Below are 25,454 nucleotides of genomic sequence, written 5' to 3'. Positions count from 1 at the left end.
GGCATTAATTGGCAAGGACGAGAGCCGATCTTGTGATAAAGTACAGTATGGTAGCATTGGTAGCTCAACACATTTAGCTAAACCTTCGGGCGCTTGGCCAGTTCCGTTTCATTTTCTTCGTCATCATCCTCAACAGCGAGCTTGCGCTTCTGGCGACGGCTACCACTAAGAGCCGGAGCCGCAACCTCATCCTCTGATTCTGCCAGGCGTTCCTCTAGAGCCTCCAGAGTGATCTCGTAGCCCTCCTCCACATTACGGACAGTGTCATCTAGCTTTTCCACGCGGTCAAGCAACTCTAACTCATCCAGAAGTTCCTTGTGCTTCTTGTACAGGCGCTGCTTGGTAAGCATGCGCCACCAGTAGTATCGCCGATCATTCACATCCTCTGCCTTGTACTTCTTAATCAATAGCCGGGCGAGGTTAGTTCCTCCAGCAAGACGGTGACTCTTAGGGATCTGGCTCAGAAGGAACATCTCCAGGATGTGTGCGAACTGGGTGGATTCAATCTTGAAAGCAGTGCGAATATCGAGCAGTGTTTTGCTCGGGATCAAGGCCCCAGTAGGCACTGCGCGGGGCCGTTGCTTTTTAGAATATGCCCCATTCGGATCCGGATTGAGGTTCACATCATGTTTGAGGAATTCGGGCCGCAGGAGACAGAAGTCGGCCGAGTCACGAAGAGCATCAAATTGTTCATTCGGGTCTTCAACTGTTAATTCCCCAATCGTGGGATCGGCGATACAGAAAGCATGGATGGTGGTATAGAGGTGGGTTCCATGCCCGGAGCGGGCATGTGAAGGAAGGATGAGGAACTGGGCGATACGAAGACGAGCGGGTAGCTCAGAAATCTGAATCTCTGCTGGTGGGAAGTCGTCGTTCTTGATGGTGGGAATTTGGGACCGGTCTCTTTGATAATACCAGTACCGGTAGGTCGTCGCATAGCCTACAATGGAATACGAGGACGCGGTTGGCGTTGGGGGTGTCACTTTCTCGTATCTGAAATGGTCAATTTGGAAGAAATTCACAGGATGAGAAGGTGACTTACACGAAGAAAACGGTCCATCGTTCAAGACTCCACTCAGGATCGTCTGTTTCTAAGGGAGTTCCGGCTTCGATAAACAATGAGACCAAAACCTGCACGCGATCCAAAAGGAGCCGAACTTGCGGGTCCGCCAGGGATCCAGCCCAGATCTCATATTGTCTCTCGTTTGTCTCATAGCTGTATACCATTTTACCCGGCGGTGTAAAGTCCTTTGCTGAGGCATCTTCCTGGACAGCTTTTTCGTATTCGGGCAAATTGATGAGGGCCTCTATATCAGATACTCAATTAGCCAGGTGAAAGTTTCCGTTCAAGCAATAGCCCCACAAACCTTGGGAAACAAATGGCTTCAGCGTCTCAAGAAGATCGAGTGCTGTGGTATCCCCAACTGGCTTGAACTTTTCATCGTAAGAGATGTGGAGATGGGGACGCAGGTCATGCGCCGCGAATCGCAAACGGATCACCAGACGCTTGTATCCGAAAATTTGTTCATCATCTCCGAAGATGGGATAGGTAAATTGTGGATGGAAGGTAGAGAGTGTCTTTGGTTTGGTGTCGCCTGGCTGCACGACAGTGATATGAACCGCATCGTTGGCATCGCACGACCCTAAGAAACCAATTAGTTCATATTCATATAAAGACATGGAGTATTAGATTGTCTTACAGTCGTTTCCCGCCATTCTTGGTGTATGGTTAATATGGAGAGTGGTTGATTGTTAAGGTCAATGGGAAATGCGATGGAGAAATGAAGGCGCGTCTGACCGCGTCGGGACCAGTATTACCTAATATGGACTAGCGGGCCTCCCATGTCAAGCTAAAGTTCACTCACATTTCGCTCACATTTCGATTCTTTAAGGTTCCTTTGCCTGTTGACTGACTTTTCATGTGCTAGAAACCAGCGGCTTTGCTCCAAAGTTTGAAATGGCACTCTCAGCCCTTGCTTCTTTGGTTATATTAGGTCAATCACGGCAGTGGGATTTCAAAGCTCTAATGTAGGTAGGTATAAGAATTGTGTCATATCATCATCATCTTAAAAGACCCGGTAAATACTTGAAAGTTCCCAGGCATGTCTATTCTATTTCATTTAAAGTTCCATCCTTATCAGCTGTGACTTCCATGCTCGCACTTTTTTAATCTCTGGTATCAACTCTAGGGCTCTCCGGATGCCCATCCTTGACCCAATTCCCTGAAACGTCTGGGTCACCCATTCGTGCACTTCATCTGGAGCAGCAGCCGAACCCCCGGCAATCGTCAATGGAAAAAGCAACATAAAGATACCATTCAATGGAGGAGCGCGAGTCTGCCCTTTGAGCGGGATCGCATGCTGTAAACCACTTAATTGGGCTGCAGCGCCAGCGCAAATACACGTCGCCATATGCGAAACCACATCAAGCGCTCGCTGTCGCTGTTGGAGATGATAAACACTCAAAAGCCCCATCCTTGTCAGTCTGGCGATATTATTCAGTATCATCTCATTGACGATCAATCGACCCCAAAAGTAGTAGTTCAGATCTCTTGAGGCCCAGATGTCGTTATAGACCATATGTTTCCCGTGGAATGTGTGCTGCGCACTGCAAGATGTTTCAACAAAGAACTCCCATTTATGTGGGAGGCGCCTCTCCCATTCCTCTAGCTCTTCATCGAAAGCGAGCGCTTGCGCCCCAATTTCGGGGTCGAAATCTGGGCCATTACGAGTGGAGTGGAACTTGATGAACCGTATCAGGATGTCAACAAGGTTGATGGCCGGGAAATCATCAGGATTCGATGATTGAATCATTTTGATTTTGGAATTCAAAATCTGGATAGGCAGTTCCTTATTGGCGTGAAAATATTTGACCATGGAAAAGTAGCAGAACTGCAACTGGGCTCGCGGATCACGGGCTTGGATCATCTTGCCAAAGTTGGCATGCCTGAACAGGGCTGCGGCACCGTCTAAGTGAATCACCCATGCGTCAAGCTGACTAGATGTGCAACAAACCATCTAACGTTGAGCAATTAGTGGACTAGCCGAGGACAGGACTGATAGGGCATACCTCATATAGACCGATCATTAGGATGATATTTAATGTTTGATTCGGTCGAGCCTGAAGTGGATTCTCCACAGCCCGACGGACAGTCTGGAGCGAGGCCACATACTTTTCTCTTGCCGCTAGCCGGAGAGATGGATCCCGAGTAACATTGGACAGAGCAGCTAGCCCAACCGATAGGACCGCATCTCGAAACGGCAATTCGACAGAAACCGTGTTTAAGAATGGTAACTTTGATAAAAAGAAAGGCCCCTCCATTGCCGCGGCGGCATCTGTTACAAATTGAGTGCAGAAAAACCTCAGTCCCTGATCCTCCAAACTGGCGGAGACGGCTAGGGAAATAGTGGGAATCGGCATTGGATTGGGTTTCGCCTGTGATAACACAGCCTTAGATTGCTGTGCGCATCTTTTCGATGCATCCGACTTTAATAATGTAGCGACTGGGACCTTTCGACCCTCTCCAGCTCTAGATTTGGCCGTTGCAGACCTTCGAGCCGCTTTATCTGTTTCGTCACGAAACAGAAAGTTCGGGATATCACGGTAACCGCCACATGGCTTGCCCGCCCTTATGCACTGTGAACAGACCGGCTGGATACGATCACACTAATAGGTCGTTAAATTAGTGGCAAGCTTGGGTGGATCCGGTTAATACTTGCCTTGATTCGCCGCTCCCGACAGCTCTCACAGTTTGCACTGGGACGGCCGTAAAAAGGCATTGTATCGTAGCATAAATGAAGCTGTCATACTTCGACCCCCGAGTTGAAAGAGGTAAGAGAATCGTGGGCTTTGTCTGTAAAGCGACGTTGTGAGTGGCTTAGGAGGCTGAGCCAGGTAAGCAATGTAAAACGGTGGATCGTCCATGATTTAATTGGTGGAAGTCGATCCACTTGGAGTATTTGGCACGCTATTCCTAATGGAGTGGACATTTCGTCTACACTGATTGTACTAGATTCGACTTTTGATGTAAGTCTGATTTCTCTTTCATTCATAGTCAAAATTATGAAATCATTTCCCGTTGCGGAGGTCGGCATGTCAAATGGCCGAGCGAAACTCTATGCAGGTTCAAGAGCCGCCATCAGTGACTGGAAATCCGTTCAAATCCCAGTCAACTTCTAATCAATAACAAAATTTCTGCGAGGTAAGTGACTATCGATAATTAACACAGAGCCCTGACTATGACACTGGAATCACGCGCGCATGAGACCAGGGTCTCATACTACCGCTATGATCCTTCGCTAGCAGTGGCGATTGTTGCCGCCGTCCTTTACAGCATTGCGTTTATCTTGACATTTATACAATGGATCCGGTATAAGGCATGGATATGGGTTATTATGGTACTGGCAGCAGCAAGTAAGTTGCATTTTCTCTTATTTACATATCCGTAACTAAGAAAATCCAGTGGAAGCGGTTGGCTACATTGGCCGATGTATTTCCACCCAAAATGTGACATCAAGACCGGTTTACGTCCTCCAATTTGCCCTTATTGTCCTCGCACCGGTCCTCATGGCCGCCTGCTGCTATATACTGTTTAGTCGGATCCTCTTCCTAGTCGTTCCCCATGACGCTCGTACATTTCAGCTTTGCTGGGTACCTCCTCGGTTCATTACGCCGATTTTTGTTGGATTTGATATTGTGGCTCTTCTCCTCCAACTGAGCGGAGCCGTGATGATTTCCTCAGTCAGTGTTACAGATGCAGCTGCGGCTCATAAGATCTTCAAGGGAAAGGCTATTGCCCAGGCGGGTGTTATTATTCAATTGGTGGCATTCGGACTCTTTTCTGTCGCGGCTGTGCGCTTTAACTTTACCTCGAAGAGATTCACTGATGAGCTGGCTGGGCGATATGAGGTTCTTGATGAGAAGACTTATTCTATTGATGGAATCGTGAAGAATAGACATTGGCCTGCTCTGTTACGGGTTGTCAACTTAACCACTTTGCTGATTCTGGTGAGCTGAAATCGTCAGATATAAGAATGAATGTTGCTAATGATAACTGCAATGATAGGTCCGTTCTATTTATCGTCTCGTGGAGTTCTCTTCAGGTTCCACCGGCTATATCAACGCACATGAATGGACAGCGTACGTTTTTGATGCATTAGTTATCTATCCTTGCGTTGCGCTTTTCATCATTTGGCACCCGGGGAGGTACTTACCCTACCTTGGGCTTCGTGTTCCCAATATATAAGTACATATAGGCTTCTGAGTTTGAAGGTCCGCATTTCTCGCTGGGTGTGTCAGGGATACTATTAATAATTGTTTCCCACTTGAGTGTACAAAATTTAAACAATAATCTTATGTTAAGACGAAAGATCAACTGGAGTATTTTGAAGCGCCCATCGAATCGAATCTGCAACCAATTGAGGCTCCGTGATCTGAATATTATGTCCACTTTTTGTTGTCACGGAGTAGCGAACCAAATTTGACATGTGAAGAAACTCTCGCTGAAAAAAATCTTCACTTTGGTCCCATCTTGACAGATAGTCACGGAATGTGGCTCTCTGAGTCTCAGTACCTCCCCCGTTAGCCACACCAGCCTGATACATCAACTCATGATCCCGCTTAGAGTTTCCCCTAAGGACACTGAGAGGTCTCCCTTCCAATATATTTTGACCAGGCACAAGCTGTGCCTTCCGCTCGATAACAGGTCGGCTGATCTGAAGATAGGGCATTTCCCGATCTGCCTGTCGAGCATGCTTCTCACTCGACTCTTCCGCCATAAGATCACCCCATTCAGATGCCGTCAACTTGTAATCCCTTGAGATCCCAACCACCTCATAATAGTCCAGCCCTTCAGTGACAGCTGCGATGCTAGGATCCGGCCATGTCTCAAAGAGCATCCGTTCTTGTACTGCATCGACGAGTACTAGGCCAGAAATGTCCTCTACCGGACGGGCTGCCACAAATTCTCGAGCTAGAATACCGCCCCACGAATGTCCGACAACAAGGTATGGTGGGGCAAGGGCGGCTGACTCCAGAAGTCGGGACAGTTCGTCAACTATGGTGACTGAATCAGGTTCGCTTGGGGACTCTTCGCTGCGACCATATCCGGAACGCTCATAAAGGAAGATTGATGTTTCTGACTCAAGGTGTCGACAGACTGCGCTCCATTCCAGTGCACTACTGGTTATTCCGGTAAAGACGAGTACTAGGGGCGCGCCTGGTTTTCTCGAGATTCCTCGTAGTGCGTAACTCAATGAATGTGTTCCTATGGAAGCGGAGTTTTGAAAGTGTTCCATGGTTAGATTCAGAATTCAATGCGAAAAGGAGTTTGTGTAGTACGCTTCATGATAATGTTGTATTTAACAGGAAATTGGAGGTCAAGTGACGAATCAAGAAAATGAGTCATTAAAAGGCCAAATGTTGCATTGGCCTCAACTAGTAAGATCAAGTATCTGGCTAATTCATATGTTTACCACTTTTAATTTACTTTGTCCCGAACGTTAGGATATGAGCAACGAAAGGAACCCCTTTCCAAGCCAGATTTTCGTCAACAACGAAAGGTAGCATGCAACATCGAACCACTTTCAGGTGATTGCCTTCAGGCTTAATACCATGTTCGACATATGGGAACAAGGGAATAGCTCCTATTCATCAAAGAGGAACTCATTCATCCCAGGCTGACACTCAGTCGCTTCCCACCTATATCTGCATTCCATATTTGGCCTTCTTCTGTGGATGATTTGGTGGATCGTAGCATTGGGCGAATATTGATTTGAAACCAGGGATTGTGATCGGTGGGAAGGTTGGAAGAAGCCAAGCTGTTAGCTAACTTGTTAGCTTTGTGGTTTCTCTTTAAAGTAGGTTGCATAGATCTGGCAGTGGACTAGGTTCTATTCCCATGGATTAATCCAAATAGACATGTTTGCCCCTGTGCATCTGCCTAGGGAGGTGGAGTTGACCCTTGTTGAATTGGACAGCATATTACAGAACCGACTGTTAAATTATTTGATCAATATGGTTTCATTAGCAAAGGAATAATCGCATAGAACATCGGATCATTTCAGAAACAAAAATAGTCGCGGAGATGGTTGATCCGAGAGCGAGAGCGGTACCCGTACCTGACTGACAAGGAATGCGTGGGTCCGACTTGCGTGATGTCCCTTCTCTCCTTCACCCATTCCCAATCCCTGACCAACTCCCACCGGGGTTTATCTTACACTCGTTTCCCACCTTGGACAACATGATTGAAATTATCTAGTGCCCGAAACTGCCAAGCTCTTGCGACAAGAGACCACCATGGAGGGACTCTTTACTCTGCTCGCCCTGAGCATTGTGATGGCCGTAACGTGAGTCTCAATGAAAAACGGGCGACTTCATGATCGGGATTACTGACCACTTACTAGATCCTTTGTTGTCGGTTCATTGCCTCTTGCCTTTACCCTTTCCCCGTCACAACTCCGCCTCATATCCTCGATCGGCATGGGCGTATTGGTGGGAACATCATTGATTGTTATTATACCCGAGGGCGTCGAGACCCTTTACAGCGCCGGCTCTGGCCAGAAAAGCCTTAGCACGCGGAATGTCCGTGTTGATTGGCAGTCACAGGCAATTCCTGTGGCCATACGATCGAGATTCAACACCGATCAAGCTTCAACAACAGACACCCCCGTTTCATTCCTATCCCTAGACCAACAATCTGCTCCTCTTGCTAGTCGCGACGAATCGAGTGTAGTAGCAGGCCTAACTATACGGAAGGACGATACCAGCGAACACTCGAGCAAGGAAGAAGAGAATTCGCCGCACGCCTGGATCGGAGTCGCCCTGGTTAGCGGGTTCATTCTGATGTACCTGATTGATAAAGTGCCGGAATTCGCCTCGCCCGCCAAAAATGAACGGATTCCTTACCACATCTCCCTCGATAATCTTGGATCCGGGCTGCGACGGGGCTCCTCCCCCATGCGCGATGGAGGGCTTTTGAATGCCGGCCATTCGAATTCCCAACGTGGTCACAGCTTTGCTACGACTACGGGCTTGGTCATTCATGCTGCCGCTGATGGTATCGCACTGGGTGCGTCTAGCTCCGATTCCAGTCTTAGCTTTATCATCTTCCTGGCTATTATGGTGCATAAGGCTCCCGCCTCTTTTGGGTTGACCTCCATTCTGCTCAAGCAGGGCCTATCAAGCCGGACTGCGAGAGCGCATCTGTTGATCTTTAGTTTGGCTGCGCCTGTCGGTGCTCTTGCCACGTTCCTCTTTGTACATATGATGGGATCATCTAGCGGCGACGAGACTGGCTCTCAGTGGCGGACCGGAATGCTCCTGCTTTTCTCTGGAGGTACTTTTCTGTAAGTTCCTGAATCTTTCGCTTTCGTCTAACAGTATGCTGATTATGACAGGTATGTGGCGATGCACACCATGCAAGAGAATGGCCCTGGCTCTACCCCGCGGGAATCACCTGTGAATGGATATGGCGATGCTCGGGAATCCGCGAATGGATCTGACAAGTCGATGAGAGACCTCATCGCGTCTGTGGTGGGAATGATTCTGCCACTCTTCCTGCAGATCGGCCATGCTCACTAGCTTTTTCTACCCTTATTTGCCTTTATTTTTTTTTTTTGTATCGCATGCATGCCCGCTAGCAGGCAACGGGATGTGATGTCAATGCGTTTTGCCTTTTATCATTGCCATTTTTTCTTATCTTTGCCACGGAATAGATGTCAGGAGCATATACCCCTTTATTTGGCATGTGTTCAGAGAGTGGACAGGATACCAATGTTCAAATAGAATCAGTGTACGATGAACTGGGCGGGTCATTATTGCATTTCTCACGATCACACCGACGTAGCGTGACGTTGCTCACGGGTACTATATAAGAGCGGGGGACCAGCTCGATCCTGCAGGCAGATGCTCATCTTTGGCTCATCTTGCCATGTCGGGTGATGAAAAGTTTCGTCAGTCTCGTCACCCTGAATCATTTCCTTATCCGGGTTGATCCATGGTCGGCTAACCCCATACCGAACCCATCTAATCTTTCCGAGGAGTCGGGAGGCATATAGTTCATGAAGGTTTTCTTCACAGATTCGATTGAATTTTTTTTTTCTGTGCCGCTTCACATTGGCCAAGACTTACCAATCCTGCAAGGGAAGCGCCCTTCCGATCTGTGAGGCAAACGAGGTTGTCTCAGCCTCTGAAGTGGAGCATGCCACGGAGTAGAAAACGGAGTTTCATTCGAGTCCGGCAAAAGTGGAGAACGGAGAACACGGGGCAGAGAGAGCTTGGCGGCTTTGTCAGAGTCGAGACGGTCACGACATTCATCTCCGCTTGGAATGTCCCTTTTTCATCGATCTTTGCCATTTGGATGGTTTCTTTTTTTGGGAAAACTGTAGAAACCCATATAAGAAGATCATCTTGACTTATATAAAACCGAACTTCCTCCTGCGACGGGGTTTTTTTCCTCCCTCCCCCTCGGTCATCGCCAGCCCAACCGCCTTCCGACATTATCTTGAAAAAGCCCCTCATTACTCATACCACCCCGGAATTCCACTCTATGCCTGCTGACGCCACCGTGCGACCGTGCTACTTGTGAAGAGAGTGATCAATAGTGAGGAGAAAGAGGGAAGCAAGTCGGGTCTCTATACGTGATGGATCCCCAGACCTTCGAATTAGACGAGTCGACTGGCTCGACCGTGCTGGATCAGTTGGACTCCCATTCCCATTCAAATCGCGACTCCGTCTCCAGTTTCACTAGTGTCCCCGGCCGATCACTCAGTATCAGCAAGAAAAATATCACTCCGATACCCGCAAACCTCCTGCCTTCGGCTCCCGCTTCTCCACCAACACCTGCGCCGAGTCCTACTCCACACCAACGCCCCCCGGATTGGCAATCGTCCGATGACGAGGAGAATACATTTTTACTGAACCTGCGCATCCACTTCAGTACCTTGTCTAATACCCGGAAGCAAAAACTCCTCGAGAGTCTTTTGGACGTATGCGACAGCCAACAACTAAGCTTTGTTTCAGGCTATGTCGGACCGCGCCTGCGCAAGGATCCGTTTTTGGTCTTTCCAAATGAACTATGCTTGAGGGTAGGTTCTTTGTCTAATTTTGAGTTGTGGGGTGGAGGCGTGCAACTAACTCGTTTCCCCGCTTAGGTACTCTCCTTTATCGACGACCCAAAGACCCTCGCAAGGGCATCGCAAGTGTCAATACGATGGCGTGAATTATTAAACGACGATATAACTTGGAAGAATCTCTGCGAAAAGCATGCATATTCAGTACGGCGGATCCAGGAGGATGATAACATGGAGCCTACCACTCCTCGGTCCGTGGACTCGAACTTGGAAACGCACTCGTTAAACGACTTACAACTACGGTCGGATTCCAATGAACCCACCGTTGAGAGTGACCCGGAACTCCCCCGCACTATGTCTGTAGAGGGATGGTTACCACCAACCAGCTTCCCTCGAAGACGTCGGACTCGACCGGTCTCGTACCGATCGCAGTTCAAGCGAAAATATATGGTCGAGTCCGCTTGGAACAAGGGTGGTCGGTGCACACAGCGTCATATCACACCCGACCAGGGGGTTGTGACGAGTTTGCATCTGACTTCAAAATATATCGTTGTTGCATTGGATAACGCCAAGATTCATGTTTATGACACCAACGGCGATAACCAGAAGACACTCCTGGGCCACGTGATGGGAGTATGGGCTATGGTTCCGTGGGACGACATTTTGGTTAGCGGAGGATGCGACCGAGATGTGCGAGTATGGAATATGGCGACCGGGTGAGTTCTTCAAGAATCCTGTTGAAGTCCAACACTAACAAATCTTAGCGCGGGAATCCATTTGCTTCGAGGTCACACATCAACGGTCCGATGCTTAAAAATGTCGGATCAGAACACGGCTATTTCGGGATCCAGAGATACCACACTACGTATTTGGGATTTGACCACGGGGACCTGTCGCAATGTTTTGGTTGGCCATCAGGCTAGTGTCCGGTGTCTAGCAATCCATGGCGACATTGTGGTCTCTGGTAGCTACGACACCTCGGCGCGTATATGGAGTATCTCTCAAGGCCGCTGCCTGCGAACCCTTACCGGTCACTTCAGCCAGATTTACGCCATCACTTTCGATGGACGACGGATCGCAACGGGAAGCTTGGATACCAGCGTTCGCATCTGGGACCCGCAATCTGGACAGTGTCACGCCATCCTGCAAGGGCATACGTCTTTGGTAGGCCAGCTGCAGATGCGCGGTGATACGCTTGTGACGGGTGGCTCCGATGGTTCCGTGCGCGTCTGGTCACTAACGAAGATGGCGCCTATTCACCGACTGGCTGCCCATGATAACAGTGTCACCAGTCTCCAGTTTGACAATAATCGTATCGTCAGCGGTGGAAGCGATGGACGTGTCAAGGTGTGGAGCTTGCAGACTGGCCAATTACTGCGAGAGCTCTCCACCCCGGCAGAAGCAGTTTGGAGAGTCGCATTTGAAGAAGAAAAAGCCGTGATCATGGCTAGTCGATCTGGCCGGACAGTAATGGAGGTTTGTTATAAAAAGCTCTGGGGCTCGGTGTTTTTTCACTAACGTTTCTAGGTCTGGTCATTTGCGCCACCTCCAGAGACATACGATGATAGTGTCCTTATCGAGAGTGCCTCCAGCACACCTGGACTCGGCTCGGACGACAAAGACTTGACAGTAAACTGTCGACGCCGAACCCTTTTCTCCGATCCACCCCCGACCATCTTGGGCAGCGACGCTGACCAAGCCATGCCCGACGCACCATCTTGAACCCATTCATGAACCATTTAATCTCATATATTCCCATATAACGACCCCCTGATATCCTCATCATTTTCTTTGTTTTCACCTACCATCTAGCATGGGGTTTGGCCTCCGTCGAGCATTTCCTTTGTTTTATCCATTTTCAGAATGAGCCGCTATCATCTGCCTCTTGCTTCGTCTTGAGAGCACGACGCGGTTGCATAACCGGTGTTGCCTATCATCTGGGGTTTTGTTGAACTCATAGTCCTTTTTTACACTTTCCGTATATCCATGACCTTTTGAATAAATTGGTCCAGTCGCCGTTTGGCATTTTTGCGGAGTTTTGAATTGAGCTTTTATAGGTGGAATGTAGTGGTTTCCAGCTTTGTGCTGAATCTCGGAGCATTTGTTGGACCTGATGATACCTTAGGATATTACACACCAATTTACCGTGATTTGATACCCATACCTACTTTACAGATTTTCTAGTCTCATGTAGTCCCAGAACTAATGATATGGCAATTTAGTATACTCTTGAATGTATCAGGCAGAGAAGGCTGGGTAGCCGGGAAAGAGAAGAGAGTGTCAAAATCTGTATTCCGAGAGGGAGAACTATCTAGACATGCATCCCACATTCCAGATGCTCTCCTGGCTTCATTCTCCATTTCTCTCGCCAAGAAGATATGTCATTGAGATGTCTGTGCATAACTTCTGTACGGTCTTCGGCTGTCTAGCGTTGATGGCCAGTAAGATTCTGGCAACCATAGGAAAGTGTTAAAAGAAATTTTACTTTTGATTAGCCTCTAAAAACTCCAGCAGTCTTTGGGCGACAGCAGATGGTTGTTCCTCGGGGAGAAAGTGTCCACAATCATCAATAGCGCCTCCAGAAACGTTGGCGGCAAAATTCTGGACCAAGCCAACCATCCCCGAACCGACGGAGCTAGCACCACCTAAAGCCAGGACAGGTATATCGAGCGGAGTCTTCGCAAATTCCAAATTCTGTTTCGAGCTCGTTTCAAAAGCTCGATAATACTCAAACCCCCGACTCATCGCCCCGGGTCTTGAATACGCCTGAATATAGCGTTCGAATTGATCCTTGGGTAGACCATCCGGGTGAACGGTCTTCAGATTGAAGAACCAGGTCAATAGCTCCCTCTCACGCCCAACAGTCAAAATTTCAGGTAATTCCGGAAGTGCGTTGAACGAGAATTGCCAAAGACGCAAATTGGTCTGCTGAGACAATGGAAACTGAAACTGCGGCAAGAATCCCGGCACTGAAGCGTCCAGGATACTGAGCGATTTGATTTTCGATTGGAATTGAGCTGCCCAGGGATAAGCAATCCATCCACCCACGTCGTGGCCCACCAGGTGGTATTGGCTTTCTTTCAAGTGGTCGTGAACAGCTTCGGCCATGATTCTGCTCACGTTCGCGGTATCGTAGCTAGTGGGTGGATGTGAGTCGCCCAATCCTGGGGGGTCGAGGGCGAAGAATCGATAATGTTTTGAAACGGGCTCGAAGATATCGCTAAATGCCTCTGCTGTTTGTGGCCAGCCTGGAATGAGGATCAAGGGGGGTCCTTGGCCGCCTACTATCGCGCGGACTCCGTGGAGGAGACGCGTGGTTTGCCATGGTGTCATGTTGATGTGAAGAATTCAATGTTCTAAGGTTCGAGTGGGCAATTTTTGTAGTTTCGTGTTGAGGTGTTATCATGTGAGTCATGCAGGTTGTTTCAGAACTAAACTTATCTTGGTTTAGTCCAATGGAGATAGTAAAACCACAGAAGAACTTACTGTATCGACAGATGACAGAGCAATTTATGTTCTATCTGTTATCTATCTGTATTGCCGACAATTGCAACCTAAATGGGGTAAATCAAGGTCCCACCACATAGACACCAGGCAGAGATCACCCCTTGATTCCATATAATCGCCCTGTAGCGCCTGAGCACGCTTGTCCATTGCTTCCAAGTCCGGATCTTGTAGACCATCAATATTTAGTAATCCATTATATGTGCAAATCAGTCGCAACGATTCAGTAGCAAAGTGGCCATTGAAGCTCTCTAACTTCTCAATGGCTCTGTCCACATGGGGATTGATAAGTCTAATTTGATCACAGAGGCAAGCATTTCTCTCTGTATAATTCAGAATTTCCGGCGAAAGCAATGAATTGATAAGCTGTTTCTCACCTTCAATAGATCTGGCAATTCCGAGCCCCTCTTATGTCGGCGATTCTTCGATTTCTAGTGGATATGTAGACATCAGCTATAAGATATTATTGGCTCCTACGGCCTGTGAAGTTATGCCAGCTGGATCTGTCGACGCTAGCTAGCACACCGCTTCAAACTTTAGCGCCAGTCCTTTGCTCGATCAAATAGATGTCCCTAGATCCATTTCTTAAGATTTGACTTCCCTCGTGGGTATAAATAATAGGTCTGTCTTCTTCTTCACGCTTTTTTTCCATGGTCTTCTAGTCCCCTCACTTAGTATCATACAAGCTCGAAATATGTCATTCTTCTAAAGCAGCCTAGACGTTTGCATTGAGACTAGAGGAGACGGCGCCTTCCTGTTGTGTGATCTTCGGAATAAGTCTGGTGACTGGCAAGAAGCTTCCTTATGACTGTATTGGCAATGTGGATGGTATCTTTTTCCTCCACTGTCGTTCCTATCTATATTGTACTCGCTATTATCTGATGCAAGGGTCACTTACGTGGGATGGTGAGATCTTCAGCAAGTCTGCCCGTCACATTCGCCTCGAGGGACCATACGACCATACTTGATGACGTATTTGTTCAATGCAGACGGAGAGTACAACGAGATGTAAGCTCTTGACTTGAATGAGCGTATTTCCAATGGGAATGGGGAACTTGTCTACAGGTAAGAGTGATATTTTCTTTAAAAGGATTTTCTACTAACTGGTTCTTTCAGAGCTTGAAGTCATTCCTAGCTGTTTTGAGGAAGAATGCTCCAGCAGCCACGAGGCTGGGACTAAATAGGGCTGCCTTTATTGTTGCATTGGTTGTCAAATATACTGGTACGTCCTAAGGCTTGCAACGAAGTTACTGTGACATAGAGAGTCTAACCTTCGGTCTATCAGAGTGTCTCAGTATATCTTGGGTATTTTAGGATTTGTGAGTCAATTTTCAACTTCAATGGTCCCTCCCCCCACGAATGGGGTGTCCAAGTATGTGTCAAACCCTTCGTATTTCTACACCGACGAAGTTCACGAGACAAATAGACCCGAAATGCCAAAGTTTCCCCCAATAGACTCAGCTCGCTGACTTACAAGTTAGGGGCTCACCTCTCCTCCAAATTTAGGAATGACCGAGGGGACTTGGCTAGATAACCTTGGCTTGATACTATCGTTAGCACTGTTTATGAGGGAATCGATGGAGAATAACGTACCAAATGTAAGTTTCACACCTTGGCTGTCAGGGCTGACCTCCCCAACACCACAGTCCCGCACAATTTCCACATCCCTCAGGCTTGTTCCTCCATGCAGCTCAAACACAGAATTTCGAAATAATTCGGCGATAGCTATATAGATTTCTGCCCATGCAAGGCTGTTTGTAAAGCATGTGATGTTAGTCTATCTACCTTTAAATAATGGTTGAATCAATCGCAATATTTGAACAACGAATTCTGTGACATCATTGCAGATAAACTTACTGCAGTCCAACACACATACGACTACCCCGTCCAAAAGGTAAGAAATATTCATTCATTCTTTCCATCATGCCTTCGTCTTTTGTGAGCCAGCGATCCGGTTGAAAGGATTCAGGATTCGGGAAGACCGTTGGATCACGAAGAAGATGGCGGAATGTCATACTGACAGGTGTCTGTCAAAGCTTGATGTTAAAATTGAAAGAAGGCTCATGATAGAAAAATAGAAGACATACTCCAGCTGGAATCAGCCATTTCCCATGATGAAGGGGCTTGTCTGAAATAAGGGGCGACCGGGATGTGAGAATTCCCTGAAATCGCAGTGATTCCTTGATAACGGCCGTCTAAGAATGAGTAATTATGTGTCAGTTATATGATACATCAGAGTACCAAGTAATTGGCCGGATCCTACCAGATACGGTAAGCTCTCGAGCTCTTTAAGGGAAGGTGTCGAGTTCTGGTCTGGGATGGCACTTTGCAGCTCCGCCTGCAGCTTTGACATGATTTGCTTGTCTGCAGCGAGGAAGAAGCTCGCAGTCGTCAAAATACGTGCAGATGTTTCCCCTCCTGCACCAACTACTAAAGCACCCTCTTGTGCAATGCGTGTGAAGTGCTGCTCTTCCGGTGGCATGTTCGGATTATTGAGAATAGCACCGAATAAATGGCGCCTTCCTGTAGCCGGACTTGCCTGTTCTTTTGCGTCCGGACTACTATGGGCTTTTATTTCAGATATCGCCTGGGTTTCCAATGCCTAGCAGTAATGTTAGGGTTGACCTCAAGTGAAAGATGGGTATCTTACCCGACGCATGTTCACAATCCGTTCAATATGGGGGTTCAATGATAGTAAGAAAGACGGCAATTTCATCGAGAATGACGACAACCAGCTGCACTGACGTGCGATAGAGGTCATACTAGTAAGGGAGCTGATTGTTTCGAACCACCGAACGGCTTCACCTTCGTTGGTGTCATCTGCCTCAAGGAGCTGAAGTGATGGAACAGCTCCAAGACAGTAGTCATTGACAACGGTAATTGCGAAAGCCAGAAAGTTTGTCCGCATTTCGGTAAATCCATCCCGGCGAATCTGCTTAGCAATGCGCAGTTCAAGTTTTTTAACATTATCGTGAATCAACTGCTCCGCATCTCGCACTGCGCTTTTTGAGAAGATATTACCGATAGCTGAACGGCGCATTTGATGGGTGTGGTGGTCGGTGGTTGCAAAAACTGCAATTGCCCATGGTTAGATGGTCAATCAGCTGGATCTAAATCAGGTACTAACGTGCGTCTTCATTTCCAAGGAAGCGTGCTGCGCTATAAAGTTTGTGGCGAACCTAGCACCCATTGCACATCTTCGGTTAACGCAGTTGGACACAAATATAGGCACATGGGTAACGTACCTCGGTGAAGGTGTAGAGTTCCTTCAGCCACGCTGGGTCATTAATGTGGATTTCATCCGGGCTGATGCGAACTACCGGACCTAGAAATGCGCTTCTAGCGTTGCCCAATTGGAGTGAGAAGTGTTCATACCGTATTTCTTGTGCATTCGTTGTATTTCGTACATAAACTGCCCACCTGGAGCGACGAGAATATCATGATACGCCTCGTATAGTCCAGTAGCTGCCGCTAACTTGGTTCCTGGGAATTTGGCCAAAGGATGAAAGTATAGCCTGTAGATAAGCACAGTAGCGATATAAAGTGCCAAACTCCAAATGACACTCAAGACCAAAATGGATGTCATTTTAAAGAGTTAAGCTTACAGGTCGCTCAGATTGGATGCTCGAGGTTTGACCTCGTGAGACCGAGCACAACCGATACTGAGTAAGGCTTAAAGAGGTGCGTGGGTAGTATAGCGATGAGATGATTCTGAGCTTGATATAGATGGAATTGATCATTCAATTCTGAAATAAAAGGGTGAACAATGTGATTTCGAGGATGAACAATGGTTGGAAAAGAGGAAAAGAAGAAAACCACGCAGTGATTTGGAATAGAGAACCCAAAGCTCAGGCATTCAATGTCAAAAGTCCCAGGGATTTATTCCTTCGTGAAGCTCATCCAAGAATCGATCTCACTAATTATTTAATCGACGCATTCATTCTCGTCCTACCTTCCAAAGTGGCTGCTCTCTACGCGCTGGTTGGGCTTCACACTTCTTTTGAACCACCTGCTAATGCGTTTACACAAAAATCGAACAGCGTCTCAAGTCTCGACTTGGCCGACTGAGGCGATCATCGATGAACAAGGGGTAGATGACATATGAGAGTCCATAGCGGGACGCAATGACCCGCGCTACCCTGAAGGTGGAGAACGTGTTTGCCCGCGAAGAGGCTCACGATCGAATCAGATCGATCGAAGAACCCTCAGATTGTGATCTATCCAAAACTGAAGGCCGATCTCATCCGAAACTGGAGGTCTTTGCCTTATGCTGATTATTTCTGGTCTTTTTAGCGAGCGTTTGATCATGTTGAAAATTGGAATGTCATCTGCCATTATAAAGTAACTGAATTATATTTCAGATTGTCGACCGAGACATCTGCCTGGGTGAACACCGGACATACAGTTGAATCCGACATCTAGCTATCAAATAATGTCCTTATTCACAGTGGGTTCACTAGATGTAAACGGCTTGAACTCAGGTTGAAAGGGGAAAAGATTTTCTTTCCCCTCAATGTCTCCGCCTCGCTGCGGCTCCAGAGCCCCTCGCTCCATCCAGTCTAGCGTCAATTCTCTTTTTTGGGATGATTCGCCTTTTCCTTAGCAGAGCTATCCTTCCTCGAACAATCTTCAGACTCCTCGCCATCAATATAAGCTCGAAGTGACCTTTGCCAGCTGACTGATTGCCATGCTGGAATATTTCCCTTGAAAAGCATATCAACCTAGGCTAAGAATTAAACTACAAACACTGCATATCTTGAATGTCAAGGAAGTCTCACTTCTAAAGCAGAAAGACCTGAAAGCTCGGGGACAAACAGTAAAGCCCACGAGAGGGACAATATGATCATACCAAACCGGAGATAGCATACTTTGACACCGATATTCGTCGCAGTAGCATCAACCAGATATAGGGTCAAAAACCCTATGGCCCAGGTCGATATCCAGTACAAAGCCATTGTGATCGTTGACTGATGGAGTTGCAACCTCTCGGTGTAGGGCTCCATCATAATGACCCAGCCTAGAGCGTGTTAAAAAAATACTCTCCCATATAAAGGCTGCAACATCTTATCTATGGAACCCCAAGTCGAAGCGTAAGCCGCAATAAATACCACTGCTCCGGCAACCAAACAATTGTGATCACTTGAGCTGTTCGGAGATATGGAGCGAACAAGAGCAGGAACTAGCATGGCGCCTCCCATGACTGCATCTCCCCACAACAGGCACACTCGCCTGCCAACCTTTTCAACAAGATACGCCGATGGGGCTGTGAAATGGCGTTCACCAGTGCAAGAATAAGAGAAATCAAATACGAATCGCTGACTCCTGACTCCAGCCTGCATGAAGAATGTCGTCCCATAGCCAAACCAAAAAGTGATCCTTAAGATACGATCTTATTATTTGGAAGGAACCTTCTTTCTTTACTTTAGTCCTCTATAATCATATTCAAGGATTGTCTTCTTTAGCTTTGATTAAGAGATGTTTACTAAGTATCTATAGGGCTTTATAAAGTTATTAATCTATCCAATTATAGACTCTAAAGTCTTAAAAGCCTAATTTATTAGAAGGGGGGGGGGGGGGGGAAAAGTATGATAAGCGTAGACTGTAGCAGCTCATTGGGCCGGCCTATTTGAAAAGCCCATTACGGCCCATTAGAGTGGAGACACCCTCTTTACATAATTTATGAAACCCGTTTAAGGGTCATGGCGAGGTCTAACTATATCCAATGAAGGTTCATCACTCTGCTAGCCAACCTTCATACTGCGCAATCGCAAGCCCGGACATAAGAATCAAAGCTCGGTTATCCTCGGTCTGAACCTCAGCCATCTTCGGCCCCATCCCATCAAAGAAGACGAACCCATCCCAATTCATCACGGCAACAGGATTTCCAGCCACAAGCGGGTCGGATATTGAGGGAGATGCGTTGACCCGACAAATTCGAGTATCTCCATTGACAGCGAATGGCATATCTGCCGGCAGGCCGTCCGAAGCCGTCCCGCTGCTCTGGAACTGCCATATCAATGTTCTCAATGGGGCATCCTGATTTCGGCTGTCATCTTCGCGATCAAACTGATAGTGCTCGCTGTCAATTTCGATCCAGTTCCAGCGCTCGCCGTTCGGTAAAGACACGTATCCTCGGTGACAGTTGCACACGCGACAACTATACCAGGGAGGTGGGTCGACGTCGATAACGGCCACTAAGCCTTCCGCGCTGAAGGAAATAGTATCTGTGTTGCTTGTCTTGAAAGCCTCTGAGTCATTTTCATGTCCCGTCACGACGAAGTCGTTCTTTCTGCTGAGCTTGACGGGGTCAGGCCCTAGCTGTGGAAGAGAAATACCAAAATATCCAGGACGCCATATGTTGAAAACTGGGAAAATAGAGCTTTGGTTCCAGAAGGTACATTGATTGATCTGAAAAGATAGCTTTGGCTGTAGGGAGACAAATGGTAGACAGAAATTGTTATTGGCGATCACCTGGCCCTCTGGTTGAGTTATTACATAGAACTCAGCGCATCTGGGCTCCGGTGGGGCCGAAGAATGATCTAGTTTGGCTCTGGAAGCTTAAGTCAGCTTGTAGGTAAATATGGACTGGGTGTTGGGGTGGGGTAGCTCTACCCAGGAATCGTCTGCTCACCAAGGGTGCCAGGCATTGTTTCCAAGATGATGTTGGCAGGGGACTAAGAATATTCGATAAGTCCGAAATACACCAGAGAATGGCAAGTACTTATATTACAGGATCTGTTTTAGGGTAACTTAAAGTTCAAAGGACAGATAATCCTTAACACAGCCACAGGGTGTTGTGCTATAAAGCTAGATCAATGGGGAAAGGCCTAAACTTTCCAGCTAGGCACCGATTTTAGCATCTCAAGGTCCAGTAAAGATTCAGATTCAGCCGTCGGCAATTTTGCACCATAAGGGTTTGGAGCTAGTCCGCAAGCAAAGCCTTCTATATTAAGAGACGCGTTTACGTAGATAATTCAACAAGATGAAGTTACATAACACAATTTTTCCAACAAAATTGTATTCAAAAGTAACTCATACAGTGATATTGTTTTCCATTTTCTCGGAAGATCCCTCACAATCATGATCGCCTTTGTTACGTCCAGTCCCAATCCAGAAGATTATTATCACCAATAGCACGTCCCTACAGGTATATTGGCAATACAGATGCACCGAAAGCGTTGAGGAATAAGATACTGAGGCCTGAGTACTGCATGAACATTGTTGGCATAGTCGCCGAATGGCGATTTGGCAGTAGATTGAAAAGAGTTTGGCAGGGAAAGAAAAATAAATCAGTTCATACGTGACTTCAACGATCTGTGTTGGAACAACATGTGTACATATGTAATCAGGGCGGTGGACCAATGACCAATAGATATCCGGTTGAATATATGTAACTATCTGTCCCCTTTCTATCTCTGCGGCATCTAATACCATTTTTTCATAGGAATTATATTAATATATTTATAATACCTACTAGGGGACTATATATTAGCGTTTAAAGTGGCCTAGGGGTAGAATAGCCTATCTATTCTTGTAGACGCCAGTATTATTAAGTTATTCCTAGGTTTCCTCGCTATGACATTTATTAAAGCCTAGAGGTATCTAGGCCCTCCGCTTTAGCTATATAGTATTTATGGGGTAGCTAGCCCTTGTTAGTATCAAAATAGATAGGCGGGTTATCATTATCAATATCTAAGTCATTACTTTACAGACCGAGCTACGTTGTACTTTAATATGTCCGTGGTGAAAATTAAGCGCGGAATTACTGCTGTACTATTTGCAAAGGCCTTAATTACTGTTCACTAGAAAGCATACATGGACAAGGAACTTTGTTCAATGATTCGGTTTATAAAAAAGTCGATGAATTCCAGCAGATACAGTAGAACAAAGAAAGAAACGCTTGAAGTGTTGTCGCCGAGTCGTTGAATCAGTAGTTGAGCTATAGCATGAACATTACGATAGAATCATTCTAAGGCTATATAGAGATAAGCTCAAATTCTGGCTGCAGCTTTAAGTTTTCTTGCTGGTGACCGAGCTTCGAACAAGGCATCAAGTTCGGCAAAGCTCTTACCCTTAGTCTCGGGTATGCAGAAAAAGCAAGCGCCAGTCAAAGCAATGCCAAATCCCAGAAACAGGAAGGCTGATTTTGGACCCAGATCTGCGTTGTCTGCATTAATCAAATAGGGGATCGCGATAGACCACACCATATTGAACAAGGAGCTAGACAAAGCGGCAAGCGATGTTGTTTTAGCACGTAGGCGCGGAGAAGATATTTTACCGACGATGGTCCAGCCTACCGCGCCTGCAGAAGCGTAATAGAAGACTTCCCAAATTATACAGAAAGCTGCTAAGGCGTGGTAATTCCATTGTTCTCCAACACCTAGGAATCCCAGCAAAGAGACAACAAGTAGACATACCAGCATGCCGTAAGAGCCAGTGAGGAGTTGTGATCGGCGTCACAAGCGCTCAATGGTGACGAATGTAGAAAGAGAGACGATACGGGAATAGACTACCGAGATGACTGTAACGAGGAATGCGTTGCTCATTCCTGATTGAGTGAGGAAGTACGACAAATAATTACCGCAGAGTGGGTAGCCCATGAATATTTGCATCACTAAGGGCAGACATGCCAGGAGAGTGCGGCGGAGATTTGTTCCTTGGAAGCTTTCGAGAAAGGAAGCTGATCCGTTCTTCGCCTGCCGTTCGTGGGCAATAGTCTCCTGGATTTGCAGTACTTGTTCGTCGCAATTGAAGTCTTCATTCCCCTGCAGCCTAGCGATCGCTGACCTCGCATCCTCTAATCTGTCTTTGGCGATGAGGTAGTAAGGAGACTCAGGAACAAGAGGAATGAACATGACTAGACAAAACAAGGCCGGTCCAAATTGGGATAGGACAGCGCCTTTCCAGGACCAACCACTGCGGACATGGCTCGTTCCCTCGAGGATACACGAAGCAAGGAGTTGACCAAGAATAATCCACAGTTGGAAAAGCGAGAGCATGAATCCTCGAATAGAGGTTGGAGTAATTTCGGAGACATATGTGTGGGTGTTGGCTTGCATTGAACCCATAGCAGCGCCCATGAAGATTTTTGCCACAATCCAAACCTTCCAGTTTGTGGAGAATAGCTCGATCAGGGTACCGATAATGGTGAGACTGAAGAAAGAGTATGGAACAGATCAGCCTGACGTTCCACATTGGGCGTGTGGCAGGATCAAGAGACTCACCCAACAGTTATGAGGAAGCAGATGCGACGCCCCAGCCTATCATTCAATATACCTGAGCCCATGGCAGACGCAATGGCAGAACAGTATTGTACAATTGTCCAAACTGATTATGTCCCGCCGGTAGTATATATGATTCAAGTGCTCGGTCGTATACCCCGAACTGCTCAACGAACTGGGAGTTTGCGATGATAGAACCAATCAAAGTTAGATCGTATTCGATGAGAATTGGTGTTGTAGAGCAAGCAAAGGCTTTACTCGCGTCAGCATCAATCTCTAGATTGAGTGCAAGGAATCGGAGTTTTTACCGGCTAGTATGGCACATTTGTGCCTTTTCATTTCCTTGAATTGCCCCATGAACGAGGGGGAATCCTGAACTGTACCTTTGAAGGCCTCGGAGCTTATTTTCTCGATATTGAGAACTTGCTCCAGTTCTTTCTCGTTTTTCATGGTTGTCATTGTAGCGGCAGATAGTAGAATGAAAGGTGAAAAGTTTTATTTTGGGCTACTTCGCGCCATAAATTGAATCATATATACAACTGGCTTTTGATAAACTTCTGGTATCTGGACTGGAAGCAGATAGATGAACCCGCTGCTTGAGAAAAGAAGTGTGCGGAATTCATGTTCCGTTGACTGGATTGAAGTTTATCTGCAGGAAATACCTGATAGCACTATCAAATCCAACATTTAGCCACGGTCTAAGGTTTCTAAATTCCGCTATATATTAATTATTTTGCGTTTATCAGCTAAATTGCTGTGCTATCAGGAAATGATTGGTATAAGGTCAGAAGACGTCTTTTTTCAAATTTTCGATCGATGAGCATAAATAATTGCTGCCACACCGAGCGAATTTCGGCCTTTTGCCTTTTCTGAATTTTATAGGATCAACACCAATATCAAGCCTTTCACATGTGCGGTGTGAACCAGTCGTGGACCTGGCTTTCTGATCGCTCAGCTGCTACCTAGCTCACACTCAAACTCCCTAATAGATTCTCCACGAACGTATCCGGACTCAAATGTGCGAGCCTCTCGTCGGTAACAAGGTAGGCCTGAGGAAAGCCGTCCGGAACTCCTTTACCAGAGACCATCCCAGCTAATGATTCTCCAGTGAGCCAGGACTTGTCCATTCCATGACCATTATACCCAGCAGCAATCCATTCATTCCCTCCCCCTCTTCCAGTCACACTCTCACTGAGCTGTCCTACCAGAGGTAGACCATCGGCAGTAAATGCCATAATCCCAGACCACATCTTTTTCACTTCAGGCTTCGTATCATTCCAACCGTCACGGAATATACATGGTAAAATCCCAGCGAGGTTTTCAGCAGGGATAGGCGGTAGAATTGTATCGTCGCTGGTAAATACTTCCTGGGCTTTCTGTTTCTCGCCACCAATGAAAACGTCGCCCGATTCAGGGTCCTGAGTGATGTAGTATAAGGTGTAAGACCAGATATTCGTTTCTGAATCCAAGATTCCTTTGCCAATATAGTTCCAGGAAAGCGAGGAGCCTTTATTTGGAAACCCTGGAGTGGAGGCTTGAGTTGACATAGTTCCTCGGAATGGGAATATTTTTCCACGCAAGCCAGGAAGCAAGTGGGATGCATGTCCGTTAGTGCAGTGGATTACCTTCGTTGCGGAGATTGTGCCACGGGGTGTTTTGAGCTTGTATGGATAAAGATCATCTGGGGACTCAGTCGCGAAAGTGATGCCAGACACTGGCGTAGAGGATTCGATTGAGAGGCGATCGTGATATTTATTTAGTAATACGTCAAAGATACCAGTAATCAGGCGATATGGCCACAAAGCACCAGCGCCATGTTGTTCAATAACACCGAATAAGTCACGGTAGTTGTACTTCTGCTCAATAGAATAGCCAGTGTTAGTCTGATTTGGAGCAAGGAATGTTTATCATACTTCCATAGCTTCCTCCTTCCCCAGTAAGACAAACATCCCTTTGAGATCTGGCATTGCTTCTTCAAAAGCAGCTAAGCCGACTCGAATGTCCTCTAGACTTTTTTCGTCTCCAATAACGGCTGTGCTGATCACTTCTCTGAGCTTGGACTTCTCTGCCATATCATCGCCAAATGCAGCGACAACATCCTTCAACCGCTGAATACTGGCCAAACTGAACCTAGCAACTTCCACAGCCTGTTCGACGCCCAAAGTAGCGGCAACCATACCAAAGCTCTCCAGACAGTCCGACACAAGGTGTCCACCATTACGACCAGTTGCGCTGCTTGTCACTTCGCGAGCCTCCAGAATGGTCACACTCTTGCCAGCCAATGAGGCATCTTCTAGGAGTGTCTTGGCAACACTGCAGCCAGTGATTCCAGATCCAATGATAGCAATATCCGTGGTTTGCGGTAGCTGTTGAGACTGGCTGCAGCCGATCGTAGGATGAGGTGGCTCTTGCCAGAATGCAGCAGTTGGGTTGGGCCGCGGGAGCTGGGGATCGGCCGTTAGGCAGGCGACGAGTTCGTCTGCAGTCTCTACATATCATGTGAGTATTGAATCTTGCTTTTATGGAAGATGTGTAAACAAACTTTGGGAGAACATGACTGATGGTATTGGGTGTTGCCTAAACTTGATAATTGTATATGCAAAAACCCAAGATAAAGGTTTACCGTTGAAGGAAGTAAGGTAAGTGAGAAGTGAGTATG

General features: G+C 47.0%; 13 protein-coding genes across 13 annotated transcripts; 3 read left to right on the top strand and 10 right to left on the bottom strand.

The window, feature by feature from the left end:
- Positions 1-77: 77 nt before the first annotated feature.
- On the bottom strand, positions 78-1,716 carry hat1 (histone acetyltransferase catalytic subunit HAT1; the record flags this gene model as incomplete). The annotated part of the gene is made up of 4 exons (XM_057139700.1): positions 78-993; positions 1,043-1,307; positions 1,368-1,643; positions 1,701-1,716. The coding sequence occupies 4 exons, from the start codon at positions 1,714-1,716 to the stop codon at positions 78-80; spliced, it is 1,473 nt and encodes a 490-aa protein (XP_056993706.1).
- A 404-nt stretch (positions 1,717-2,120) lies between these two features.
- Positions 2,121-3,779, bottom strand: N7520_005765 (Zn(II)2Cys6 transcription factor domain-containing protein; the record flags this gene model as incomplete). Its single annotated transcript, XM_057139699.1, has 3 exons — positions 2,121-3,017; positions 3,070-3,666; positions 3,720-3,779. The coding sequence occupies 3 exons, from the start codon at positions 3,777-3,779 to the stop codon at positions 2,121-2,123; spliced, it is 1,554 nt and encodes a 517-aa protein (XP_056993705.1).
- Positions 3,780-4,238: 459 nt separating this feature from the next.
- On the top strand, positions 4,239-5,431 carry N7520_005764 (RTA1 domain-containing protein; the record flags this gene model as incomplete). Its single annotated transcript, XM_057139698.1, has 5 exons — positions 4,239-4,413; positions 4,463-5,007; positions 5,066-5,139; positions 5,256-5,289; positions 5,363-5,431. 5 exons carry the CDS (start codon positions 4,239-4,241, stop codon positions 5,429-5,431), a joined length of 897 nt encoding a protein of 298 aa, XP_056993704.1.
- N7520_005763 (alpha/beta fold hydrolase) lies at positions 5,358-6,296 on the bottom strand (the record flags this gene model as incomplete). The annotated part of the gene is made up of 1 exon (XM_057139697.1): positions 5,358-6,296. The coding sequence occupies one exon, from the start codon at positions 6,294-6,296 to the stop codon at positions 5,358-5,360; it is 939 nt and encodes a 312-aa protein (XP_056993703.1).
- Positions 6,297-7,296: 1,000 nt separating this feature from the next.
- N7520_005762 (Mn(2+) transporter ATX2) lies at positions 7,297-8,580 on the top strand (the record flags this gene model as incomplete). The annotated part of the gene is made up of 3 exons (XM_057139696.1): positions 7,297-7,346; positions 7,404-8,345; positions 8,397-8,580. The coding sequence occupies 3 exons, from the start codon at positions 7,297-7,299 to the stop codon at positions 8,578-8,580; spliced, it is 1,176 nt and encodes a 391-aa protein (XP_056993702.1).
- A 1,061-nt stretch (positions 8,581-9,641) lies between these two features.
- Positions 9,642-11,792, top strand: N7520_005761 (F-box/WD repeat-containing protein; the record flags this gene model as incomplete). Its single annotated transcript, XM_057139695.1, has 4 exons — positions 9,642-10,085; positions 10,152-10,786; positions 10,835-11,546; positions 11,598-11,792. 4 exons carry the CDS (start codon positions 9,642-9,644, stop codon positions 11,790-11,792), a joined length of 1,986 nt encoding a protein of 661 aa, XP_056993701.1.
- A 759-nt stretch (positions 11,793-12,551) lies between these two features.
- Positions 12,552-13,403, bottom strand: N7520_005760 (alpha/beta fold hydrolase; the record flags this gene model as incomplete). The annotated part of the gene is made up of 1 exon (XM_057139694.1): positions 12,552-13,403. One exon carries the CDS (start codon positions 13,401-13,403, stop codon positions 12,552-12,554), a length of 852 nt encoding a protein of 283 aa, XP_056993700.1.
- Positions 13,404-14,308: 905 nt separating this feature from the next.
- On the bottom strand, positions 14,309-14,536 carry N7520_005759 (uncharacterized protein; the record flags this gene model as incomplete). Its single annotated transcript, XM_057139693.1, has 2 exons — positions 14,309-14,427; positions 14,473-14,536. The coding sequence occupies 2 exons, from the start codon at positions 14,534-14,536 to the stop codon at positions 14,309-14,311; spliced, it is 183 nt and encodes a 60-aa protein (XP_056993699.1).
- Positions 14,537-15,100: 564 nt separating this feature from the next.
- Positions 15,101-17,160, bottom strand: N7520_005758 (cytochrome P450; the record flags this gene model as incomplete). The annotated part of the gene is made up of 9 exons (XM_057139692.1): positions 15,101-15,114; positions 15,168-15,325; positions 15,432-15,601; positions 15,662-15,769; positions 15,838-16,176; positions 16,225-16,646; positions 16,702-16,753; positions 16,820-16,899; positions 16,950-17,160. The coding sequence occupies 9 exons, from the start codon at positions 17,158-17,160 to the stop codon at positions 15,101-15,103; spliced, it is 1,554 nt and encodes a 517-aa protein (XP_056993698.1).
- A 979-nt stretch (positions 17,161-18,139) lies between these two features.
- Positions 18,140-18,529, bottom strand: N7520_005757 (uncharacterized protein; the record flags this gene model as incomplete). Its single annotated transcript, XM_057139691.1, has 2 exons — positions 18,140-18,295; positions 18,443-18,529. 2 exons carry the CDS (start codon positions 18,527-18,529, stop codon positions 18,140-18,142), a joined length of 243 nt encoding a protein of 80 aa, XP_056993697.1.
- Positions 18,530-19,307: 778 nt separating this feature from the next.
- On the bottom strand, positions 19,308-20,221 carry N7520_005756 (uncharacterized protein; the record flags this gene model as incomplete). The annotated part of the gene is made up of 2 exons (XM_057139690.1): positions 19,308-20,124; positions 20,187-20,221. 2 exons carry the CDS (start codon positions 20,219-20,221, stop codon positions 19,308-19,310), a joined length of 852 nt encoding a protein of 283 aa, XP_056993696.1.
- A 1,809-nt stretch (positions 20,222-22,030) lies between these two features.
- On the bottom strand, positions 22,031-23,254 carry N7520_005755 (uncharacterized protein; the record flags this gene model as incomplete). The annotated part of the gene is made up of 3 exons (XM_057139689.1): positions 22,031-22,727; positions 22,972-23,047; positions 23,104-23,254. 3 exons carry the CDS (start codon positions 23,252-23,254, stop codon positions 22,031-22,033), a joined length of 924 nt encoding a protein of 307 aa, XP_056993695.1.
- A 503-nt stretch (positions 23,255-23,757) lies between these two features.
- On the bottom strand, positions 23,758-25,350 carry N7520_005754 (NAD(P)/FAD-dependent oxidoreductase; the record flags this gene model as incomplete). Its single annotated transcript, XM_057139688.1, has 3 exons — positions 23,758-24,678; positions 24,709-25,283; positions 25,338-25,350. The coding sequence occupies 3 exons, from the start codon at positions 25,348-25,350 to the stop codon at positions 23,758-23,760; spliced, it is 1,509 nt and encodes a 502-aa protein (XP_056993694.1).
- Between the last annotated feature and the right edge of the window lie 104 nt (positions 25,351-25,454).

This window comes from Penicillium odoratum, assembly GCF_028828045.1.
Source record: "Penicillium odoratum strain IBT 22623 chromosome Unknown utg000005l_segment0_segment0, whole genome shotgun sequence".
In the NCBI taxonomy this organism is placed as follows: Eukaryota; Fungi; Ascomycota; class Eurotiomycetes; order Eurotiales; family Aspergillaceae; genus Penicillium; species Penicillium odoratum.
The sequence above is the reverse complement of the archived record's forward strand: the minus strand, read 5'-3'. Positions and strand labels throughout refer to the sequence as shown.